Raw genomic sequence first — 11,260 nt, forward strand, 5'->3', positions numbered from 1 at the left:
TTCGGGTGCCGATACTAGCTATGTGTCACTAGAAGTTAGTAAGATGCTTAAGCGTATTCCTACACCCCTGAGCGACAAGCACACCGTAGAGCTAGCTAATGGTAAGAGCTTGGAAGCCTCACACGTAGTCAAGGGTTGTCAGCTTATTCTCGCTAACCAGACCTTCTCTATCGATCTTATTCCTATTGTCTTGGGTAGTTTCGACGTTGTCATTGGGATGGATTGGTTATCCCAACACCGAGCAGAGATCCTTTGCAACGAGAAGATCGTCCGTATTCCTGGTCTAGGTAGTGAACCTCTCATGATTCGTGGCGACAAGAGAAGTGCTGTTGAGAACATTATCTCTCTTCTTAAAGCCCAGAAATGCTTACGCAAGGGCCACACTGCGATTTTGGCTCTAGTTACTGACACCACAGAAAAAGAGAAGAAGCTAGAGGATTTTCCGGTTGTACGCGACTATCCTGAGGTATTCCCTGAGGAATTACCTGGTCTTCCGCCCCATCGCCAAGTCGAGTTTCAGATTGATCTAGCTCCTGGAGCCGCGCCTGTAGCCCGTGCACCTTATCGTTTAGCGCCATCAGAGTTGGAAGAACTCTCCACGCAACTACAAGAACTCTTGGATAAGGGTTTTATTCGTCCTAGCTCATCGCCTTGGGGAGCTCCAGTGTTATTTGTGAAGAAAAAAGGACGGTACCTTCAGAATGTGTATCGACTATCGAGAACTCAACAAGGTGACTGTGAAGAATCGTTATCCTCTACCGCGTATTGACGACTTGTTCGACCAGTTGCAGGGGTCGAGCTACTATTCAAAGATCGATCTGAGATCGGGATATCACCAGCTGAGAGTTCGGGAAGAGGATGTCTCTAAGACGGCCTTTAGGACTCGATATGGGCACTATGAGTTTCTGGTCATGCCGTTTGGGCTGACGAACGCACCGGCAGTTTTATGGATTTGATGAATCGAGTGTGCAAACCGTATCTGGACAAGTTTGTTATAGTCTTTATCGACGACATCCTGATCTATTCTAAGAGCAAAGAGGAACACGAACAACATCTACGACTTATTCTGGAACTCCTTCGGAAGGAACAGCTTTACGCGAAATTCTCGAAATGCGACTTCTGGCTTCGAGAGGTCCATTTCCTAGGGCATGTGGTGAACAAGGATGGGATTCACGTTGATCCATCCAAAGTGGAATCTATTAAGAACTGGCCTGCGCCTCGCACACCAAAGGAAATTCGCCAATTCTTGGGATTGGCAGGTTACTACAGGAGATTCATTAAGGATTTTTCTAAGATCGCGCAGCCTCTCACTTTGTTAACACAGAAAGGCGTTGTTTATCGTTGGGGAAATGCACAAGAGTTAGCTTTTCAGCATCTAAAGGATAGACTTTGTAGTGCACCTATCCTTTCATTGCCAGAGGGCACAGAAGATTTTGTGGTTTACTGTGATGCATCAATTCAAGGTCTTGGTTGTGTATTGATGCAACGAGATAAAGTCATAGCTTACGCCTCACGACAACTCAAAGTTCACGAGAAGAACTACACGACACATGATTTGGAACTGGGAGCTGTTGTTTTCGCACTTAAACTATGGCGGAATTACCTGTACGGAACCAAGTGCGCCATCTACACCGACCACAGAAGTTTAGAACACATATTCAAGCAGAAGGAACTGAATATGCGGCAGCGACGATGGGTCGAGCTGCTGAATGATTACGAGTGCTCTATCAGGTATCACCCGGGCAAGGCCAATGTTGTGGCAGACGCCCTCAGTCGGAAGGACACTACGCCTAAGCGCGTAAGAGCTTTACAACTCACGATCCATTCTAGTCTACCTTCGCAAATACGAGCTGCTCAGATAGAAGCACTGAAGCCAGAAAACATTAGAGCTGAAGCCCTACGCGGGTCAAGACAACGCTTAGAACAGAAGGAAGACGGTGCTTATTATGTGACAGGACGCATTTGGGTCCCACTCTATGGCGACTTACGAGAACTTGTGATGGATGAAGCGCACAAATCTCGCTACTCGGTACACCCTGGTTCGGACAAGATGTACCACGATATTAAAACCACGTATTGGTGGCCTAGCATGAAGGCCCACATAGCAACTTACGTCAGCAAGTGTTTGACTTGTGCGCGAGTCAAGACGGAATATCAGAAACCTTCAGGCCTACTTCAGCAACCAGAGATACCACAATGGAAATGGGAGCAAATTTCCATGGATTTCGTTACTGGCCTACCTAGATCACAGCGCGGAAACGATACTATATGGGTGATCGTGGATCGACTCACAAAATCCGCACACTTTTTGGCAATCAAGGAGACGGATAAGTTCTCCACTCTAGCGGAAATATACCTCAAGGAAGTTGTTTCGAGGCATGGGGTGCCCACTTCTATTATCTCTGATCGAGATGCACGTTTTACTTCGGAACTGTGGCAGGCAATGCACAAGTCTTTTGGCTCACGTCTTGATATGAGCACAGCGTATCACCCACAGACGGACGGGCAGTCCGAGCGAACTATTCAGACTTTAGAAGACATGCTTCGCGCTTGTGTAATCGACTTTGGCAACAGCTGGGAAAGACATCTGCCACTCGTGGAATTCTCGTATAATAACAGCTACCACACCAGCATTAAAGCTGCTCCGTTTGAGGCATTGTACGGACGTAAATGCCGGTCACCCCTCTGTTGGGCAGAGGTGGGGGATAGTCAAATCACTGGTCCAGAACATGTGGTAGACACTACTGAGCGGATTGCTCAGATACGACAACGCATGGCGGCGGCTCGTGACCGTCAGAAGGCCTACGCCGATAAGGGCAGGAAACCACTCGAGCTCCAGGTTGGGGAGCGGGTTTTACTCAAAGTTTCACCCTGGAAGGGTGTGGTTCGTTTTGGTAAACGCGGCAAACTCAACCCACGATACGTTGGACCTTTCGAAATTCTTGAGAAAATAGGCAAGGTGGCCTACAGACTGAAATTACCAGCAGAACTCGGTGCAGTTCACAACGTTTTCCATGTGTCAAATCTGAAGAAGTGTCTGTCAGATGAGACGCACGTAGTTCCTCTGAAGGAACTCACGATCGACGAACAGTTGAAATTCGTCGAAGAACCTGTCGAAATCACGGACCGGGATGTTAAGGTCCTCAAGAGCACTAGAATACCTCTTGTTCGAGTTCGTTGGAACTCACGTCGCGGCCCAGAGTTTACCTGGGAGCGCGAAGATCGGATGAAACAAAAGTATCCCCAACTGTTTGAGAACAGTACAAACGCTACTGAGGCTGAAGCTACGGAATTTCGGGACGAAATTCCAGATCAACGGGGGGTGGATGTGACACCCCAGGAAAACCAGGAAAACCATGCAACTTAACTAGCTTCCTCAGTGAGTGCCATCAAATTTCGGGACGAAATTTCTTTCAACTTGGGGATGATGTGACAACTCGAAATTTAGAACCTTTCGTTGTAACTTGCTTGTACGTTATGTGACTAGTTAAAATGATAACGTGAATCTTTTTATGTGATAAGTGCTTTGTTACGCGTGTATTGTATATATATATATGTGTGTACGTGTTATATGTGAACCGAGAACCCGACACGAAACAACGGACCCGACTCGAGACCAAGAGGTCTCGAGTGAATAGTGACCGAATAGGCCTTTGGGCCGAGAACCTTTGGCCGGTTGGGCCTTTGGGCCGTAAACCCCACTCGAAACCCACTAAGGGTGCACACTTGGAACTAGCCTATATATAAACTACCCTTAGTTAGTTCTTGCCATTTGTTGAACAATACAACACACACACTCTCCTACTTCTCTCTCTCTAAGCCTTAAGAACACAAACACACCTCCAAGACTCTCGGATCTAATCGGTTAGCACAAGGACTCTCGGGTTTGGAACTTTGGATCGGCACACACACACCTCACCAACCGGTTAGTATTTCTTGTTGGATATTGTTGAATGCTTAAGTGTCAAATATGTTCATGATGTGTTTGTGCTTGAATAAATGTATGATGAGATTATGTGACAATATGTTAAGTTGTTAAGTTTTACATAATGTTTTGAAAAAGAAATCGGTTCATGAATGTTTCTTGTTATGAGTGGAACTATACATATTTGAGGTTAAAAATGGGTTCATGGTATGACAAAAAGGTGAATGATGATATTGGTTGCATTTGGGTTTGATCCGAAAAGTTTGGGTGTTTATACTAAGAAAAATCGGCTAATAAATATGGTTGTCAAGTAGGATGCATGCTAGAAAATTGTATCTTGATGGTTGTTCATGATTTTTGGGTGAATAAGTGTTGTTTATGTTATGAAGAACTTGAATATATGCTTTGAATGTATGAAGAACACTTTGAATGATAGTTGAAGATTGAAAACCCTTGTGATTTTGATCCATCTTTGACTAATAACCTGATTAGGAAATATGTTAGTGGTATTCTATTGGTTATTTCCGGATTTGGGCCTGATTATACTGTACCATTAATCTGACCATCTGCATCAACACGTGAACTTGAAAACGACTGTTACCGACTCGCAATCACCCGGTTACGACTCGCAACCACAGCGTGATGACTCGAGACCACGCGGTTGCGACTCGCAACCATAACAGGACAAGCCGAAACCACAGGTTACGAGTCCCGTTGCGACTCGAGACCTCAGCATGATGAACCGAAACCATGGTTGCGACACCAGTTGCGACTCGCAACCATCCATGATCAACACACAGCATGACTCGAGACCATGCTTGCGAGTCCGGTTGCGACTCGAGACCAGACCTTGGGCCTAAGTTAGTGGGCCGAATTTATGGAACTTCTGTGCTACTGCTGATGAGTTATTTGGGCCTGTTATCACGAGCCCAACTGTTTGGACTTTGAACTTGTGATTGACTGTTACCTGTGAACTGTGAACTGTTAAAAGTGTCTGCCATACGTGTTGAACATTTGTGCACTACTTGGTTCGAACCTGATTATACGTGATAACCATGTTAGGACGTTATTGACTACTTGCGACTTGATTGACTTTCTGTGATTAACTGCCGAGCAAACCAAGGTGAGTTCACACCCTTACAAAGCATGGGATTCCCTGGGTTGGGAACGGGGTTAAGGAACGTGGTTCCTCGTCCACCTTGGGTAGGACGTCAGTGGTTCAGGAATGTGATTCCTCGTCCGGATGGACGGATAAACGTACTAGACTAAAACTCTATCACGAAGTCCCTCCTTTTTGTATCGACTAATCGCCGGGCCAATGGCGAGCGGGTCATTAGTTAGATAGCGCTATTTAGGTCTGACAAGCCTCACACCGTGCCGCAGAGGACGGGCGTGAACTAATGGATCTGGGGCACGTCAATGATGATAGACATTGATGTTTTCAGGGCACATAAACATGACTACAGTCAGCAATCGATACGGTAACGAGTCTAGTATACACATGGGGTAGCCCCCCACGGCTGGAGAGCCAGATGATGTACATGGGGTAGCCCCCACGGCCGAAATGCCTGATAACTACATGGGGTAGCCCCCACGGCCGGAGTGCCGGAGTAACTGGGAACGAACTGGTCACGTTTTTAAACTATGGGGTAACCCCCACGGCAGGATGCCAGCTAAAGGAAACTGTTTTCGGAATAACTAAAACAAACACCCAACCGTGAACTCACTCAACTAGTTGTTGACTCGTTACTACATGCTTTGCAGGACCCTAGGTACTCAACTGGAACTTGCATGGAGGAGGATCGTTGTGGGACAGGGATTGCTACATGATATGTTAAACTTGAAACTTTTGGAACTTATGTTATAACTTTAAACTTATGCTTCCGCTTGCAACTTAACTTGTTTGTTTTGAAACACCAATCGTGATGGTTAAACTTTTATAACTATTTATATGCTTGTTCAGTATGATTGGTGGCTGGATCCTGGTCAGTCACGCCTCCAAGCGGTAGTACTCCGCAGGTGGGATTTTGGGGGTGTGACAAAACAATTGTTTAAAAAAAACAAAGTTAAAAGATAATACTAAATTAAAAGTGGTTGGATAAGTTTGCTGTTAATCCACTTCCTTTAGCCACCTTCGGCCGAGCTCGATAGTTCCATCGGTTGGGTTGTTGGTGCTGCATTATCCGTATCATCCTCCCCCTCTAAAAAAGGACTCGTCCCCGAGTCATCATCAACTGGCGGTACATACGGAGAGAGTTCAGTGACATTGAAAGTAGCTGAAACTTTGTAGTGGCCCGGCAAGTCAATTTTATACGCATTATCATTAATGCGTTTTAAAACCCGAAAAGGTCCATCGGCACGGGGATTTAGCTTACCACTCCTTCCTGTAAGAAAACGATCTTTGCGCAAAAAAAATCCAAACCAAATCACCTTCATTAAAGACCACCTTTCGCCGATGTAGGTTAGCCCTCGACTGATATTGCAAATTATGTTTGATAATTTGTTCTTTGACTTGTTCGTGAAGCCGCTTAATTTGGATGGCCCTTTCTTCTCCTTCTGCACTAAAATGGTCTACTTCTGGGTAAGCTGCTAAATCAAGAGCAGTAAACGGATTTCGACCATACACGACCATGAATGGACTCTGGCCTGTAGAACTATGATTGGAGCGGTTATATGCAAATTCGGCCTGTGGAAGGACGAGATCCCACTTTTTTGGATGATCACCCACCAAAGTTCGTAACAAATTACCCAAAGTACGATTAGTTACCTCCGTCTGGCCATCCGTTTGAGGATGGTGGGAACTACTAAACTGTAATTTTGCCCCTAAATGCTTCCATAAAGTACGCCAGAAGTGGCTAACAAACTTAACATCTCGATCCGAGGTAATCGTTTTCGGTACGCCATGCAAATGAACAATTTCATCAAAATAAAGCCTTGCAATCTGAGAGGCGTCATATGTTTTGACACAACAAAGTGGGCCATTTTTGAAAACCGATCTACGACAACCATTATAGAGTCTTTTTTCCGTTGAGTTAAAGGCAACCCCAAAACAAAATCGATACTTACATCCTCCCACGGGTGATCCGGAACAGGTAATGGAGAATATAGCCCCTGATTGGAGTGCCTCATTTTTGCGACGTGACAAACCCGGCATCGAGCCACAACTATAGACACGGTTTTTGCCATGTTGGGCCAATAAAACCGATCCTTCACGAGTGCAAGAGTTTTATCCCGACCAAAATGTCCCGCTAAGGCCCCTTGGTGACATTCCAACACAATCGCCTCCCTAGACGAACAAAAAGGAACACATAGACGACTTCCTCGGAATAAGAAATTATCTTTACGAAAAAATGACTTATATTCGCCGTTACTCGTATGTTGCCAAATAACATGAAAATCAGGATCATCACAATATAAAGCTTTGAAGGAGTCAAACCCGTTGACCACAAAAGAGGAGGTAACAGTGAGTGATGGTCGCCTGCTCAACGCATCGGCAACCGAGTTTGCCGACCCCGATTTGTGCCAAATAACAAAACTGAAATCCTGCAATGTTTCAACCCATTTAGCGTGGCGCGGGTTGAGTTTAGCCTGACCTTGAATAAATTTTAGAGCTTGGTGATCCGAGTAAAGGACAAATTCAGCCGGAAGCAGGTAGTGATGCCAATACTCCAAACTTCGTACGATGGCGTAAAATTCCTTGTCATAAGTGCTATACCTCTGGCGTGTGTCGCTGAGCTTTTCACTAAATAAAGCAATGGGTCGAGAGCGTTGACTAAGTACGCCGCCAATACCTAAGCCAGATGCATCACACTCAACCTGAAAGACCATCGAGAAATCCGGTAATGCGAAACATGGGGCTTTAGTGACAGCCTCTTTAAGGGCTGTGAAGGCTGCTTCGGCCTCGGGTGTCCACACAAAACGGGCTGCCTTTAAACACTCAGTTATCGGAGCGACTATCGTACTAAAATTCTTTATAAACCGTCTGTAAAACGAAGCCAACCTGTGGAAGCTTCGTACATCATGCAAAGAAGTGGGAGTAGGCCACGAAGTAATAGCCGCAACTTTCGAATCATCCATTCGGATTCCGTCACCCGACACCAAATAACCCAAGAAAATAACCTCGTTCGTAAAAAAATGACATTTTTTCCATTGGCATATAGTTTTTGATCTCTAAGGACAGAGAAAACCTGTTGTAAATCCGCCAAGTGTTGTTCGACGGTGGCACTATATACGAGGATGTCGTCGAAGAAACGACGAAACATTTGCCGATGAAACTCTTAAAAATATGGTTCATTAAACGCATAAAATTACTTGGGGCGTTTGATAAACCAAAGGGCATAACCAGCCACTCATATAACCCGTCCCTTGTTTTAAAAGCGGTCTTCCATTCATCCCCCTACCTCATGCGAATCTAGTGGTAGCCGCTTCGTAAATCTATTTTAGAAAAGATTTTAGACCCATGCAAATGGTCCAACAAATCATCGAACCTCGGTATCGGAAAGCGGTATTTAATGGTGATTTTATTAACTGCCCGACTATCGACACACATACGGAATGTGCCATTAGGCTTCGGCACCAACAAAGCCGGAACGGCACACGGGCTCATGCTCTCACGAATAAGACCCTTTTCCAATAGCTCAGCAACCTGTTGATGCAAATCATTGTATTCCTTCGGGTTCATACAGTAAGCTGGTTTGTTTGGAATACTTGCACCCGGTAGGAAATCAATGCAATGTTGGATATCACGTAACATAGGTAAACTGCAGGTATGTCATCCGGAAAAATATCGCTAAATTCATGCAACAATGGACGTACCTCGGTAGGAACATTCGGTTTGGCTCGGTAATAAGTAGACCAAAAATCACCTGTGGAGGCTCGGCCCTAGCCAAAGAAGAGAAAACCGATCGGGTAACCAACATCGAAGCTGCGCCCTCTTGGCGTGGGTCACACGGGGCGAGGGTAATATTAACCCCATCCTTTTTAAAGGAATAAGTGTTACGAAAGCCGTCGTGTTTTGCCCTACGGTCGTATTGCCAAGGACGGCCCAAAAGAATGTGACACGCATCCATTGGTAGGACCTCACACCAGACCTCATCCGAATATTTATTTCCAATTGAGAACTGAACTAGGCAACGGTGAGTGACTTTAAGAAGGTTACTTTTCTTTAACCAAGTAAGTTGATACGACTCCGGGTGATCATGAAGTGGCAATTTTAATTTATCAACCATAGTTGTGGACACGATATTTTCGCAGCTCCCACTCTCAATAATAACATTACAGATTTTACCTTTAGAGGTACACTTCGTCCAGAAAATAGTGGTACGGAGCCAGGCAGTATCATCAGAAGGATCAGCAACCGTTGCATGTAGTAAACGTTGTAAAACCAAAGCTTCCCCCTTGTCGGGGTAGATAACTTCTGCCGGAGAGTCTGAATCAGAGTCAGGGTCGTGATCAAAAGTGGGGGTGGTGTCATCGAGTAAGGCCACGACCTGTTTATTTGGACATTCCCTCTTCAAATGGCCAATCCCGTTACATTTGTAACATCGCTGCGTACCCGATGCCTGACCCGAAGGGATGACCGGTGTAGTTGGGGCTGACGGTTTGGTGCCCTCGGCTTTGGCAGTGGAGGACGAGGGTGGAACCCCCTGGCTAGAAGAGAATCTCGGCTGGGCCTTCGACTTAGCACTTAGTTGTTTTTCCACCTTTTTTGCTAAAAGACACACGTTCGCAAAAGACCAGAACTGTTGGAGGTGAACGACATCGGAGATTTCCGATCGAAGACCCCCAAGAAAACGTGCAATGACCTGTTCATCATCTTCATCCACATCAAAACGCATACGCAATTGTTCGAACAAAACAATGAAATCTTCAACCGACGAATTGCCCTGTTTCAGGTTATGGTATTCCAAAAAGGAATCCTGTTTGTGATTAATTGGTAAAAACTTAGCACGCATGAGACGTTTCATCTTGTCCCACGAGTCAACCTTATGTTTCCCTTCCCTATAGCGTGTTTTTTGCACGTGCTCCCACCATAACGACGCATATTTGCGCAAGCGAATAGCCACTAATTTAACTTTTAAAGAGTATGGTACCTGACGTAGGTCAAAAATTCGTTCAACGGTATGGAGTCAGTCAATGAATTCATCGGGTTGCATACGGCCTTCGAACTCCGGGATTTCCGTACGTAGACCCAAAGCCCGGATCGGATCAACAGGGGGCGGCTCCTGTGGCTGTGGAGGGTTGTATCGATTGGCGAAGATGTTGTGGAAAGGTTCCTGCCGGTCATAATCATCCCATATGACCGAGTTGGTGTTGGTGCGATCGTCGTCCACATACTCTTGGTTATAAAGATCGTCAAACGGCTGGTGAATCAATTCGAGTTCACGAATCCGCTGATTGAGTCTGTCAATTTCGATGTCGCGAGGATCACGTCGATCATTGCCGCTGCCTCCGGCGGCGAATCTGCGGTTCTGCCTACGGTCTCTCCTTGCATCCGACATCCCGGCAACCTGAAGCTGCTGATACCACTTGATACGGATAGTATCGGTGGAAGCTAGAAAACCCTAGCTTAATTACCTTCCCCTTAATTGCCCAAGGAAGAAGAAGATCGAACGAGCCTGTTCGATGGAAACTCAAAGAGAGATTTGCATAAAATTCCACTAACTCTTATCCAACCAATTACAAAGTTTAAATACCAAAGAAATAAAAGAAAAAGAAAAACCAAACAATTGTTTAAAAAAACAAAGTTAAAAGATAATACTAAATTAAAAGTGGTTGGATAAGTTTGCTGTTAATCCACTTCCTTTAGCCACCTTCGGCCGAGCTCGATAGTTCCATCGGTTGGGTTGTTGGTGCTGCATTATCTGTATCAGTGTTTAACTGACATTTTATAAAATGTGTAGAAAGTTAAAAGGAGATGAAAATATAAAATGTATAGAAAGTTAAAAGGAGATGAAAATGATATTTTCTTAACGTAAAGGGCTATCAGAGGTTAAACTGAGTTTTTTTTACAAAAGTTTTGAGGTAGTATAAAAGTACAGAAATAAACCTTTAAATGAAAATTAAAATATGAGTTAATTGCTCAGATGGTCCCTGTGGTTTCAACTTTTTTCACGTTTAGTCCCCATCTTTTGAAAATAGCAGGTATGCTCCCTGTGGTTTGTCATTTTGTTACTCGGATAGTCCCTGAGTAGATGTCAGTTAGTTTGAAAATAGCAGGTATGCTCCCTATGGTTTGTCATTTTGTTACTCGGATAGTCCCCAGAGTAATGTTGGGGGACTATCCGAGTAACAAAATGACAAACCATAGGGAGCATACATGCTATTTTCAAAATG

At 44.9% G+C, this 11,260-nt stretch overlaps 1 protein-coding gene across 1 annotated transcript; it reads right to left on the minus strand.

Moving 5' to 3' along the window:
• Nucleotides 1–8,336: 8,336 nt before the first annotated feature.
• On the minus strand, nt 8,337–9,891 carry LOC110870614. The gene is made up of 2 exons (XM_022119797.1): nt 8,741–9,891; nt 8,337–8,685 (listed from the first exon to the last, which is right to left on the minus strand). Exons 1-2 carry the CDS (start codon nt 9,889–9,891, stop codon nt 8,337–8,339), a joined length of 1,500 nt encoding a protein of 499 aa, XP_021975489.1.
• Between the last annotated feature and the right edge of the window lie 1,369 nt (nt 9,892–11,260).

Source organism: Helianthus annuus, chromosome 8 (genome assembly GCF_002127325.2).
Source record: "Helianthus annuus cultivar XRQ/B chromosome 8, HanXRQr2.0-SUNRISE, whole genome shotgun sequence".
Classification (NCBI taxonomy): Eukaryota; Viridiplantae; Streptophyta; class Magnoliopsida; order Asterales; family Asteraceae; genus Helianthus; species Helianthus annuus.

Coding starts and splice junctions, on each gene's coding strand:
- LOC110870614 (XM_022119797.1), bottom strand. CDS start 9,891: ATGAAACGTCTCATGCGTGCTAAGTTTTTACCAATTAATCACAAACAG. Junction 8,686..8,740: donor AACCGAATGTTCCTACCGAG/GTACGTCCATTG, acceptor ACATACCTGCAG/TTTACCTATGTTACGTGATA.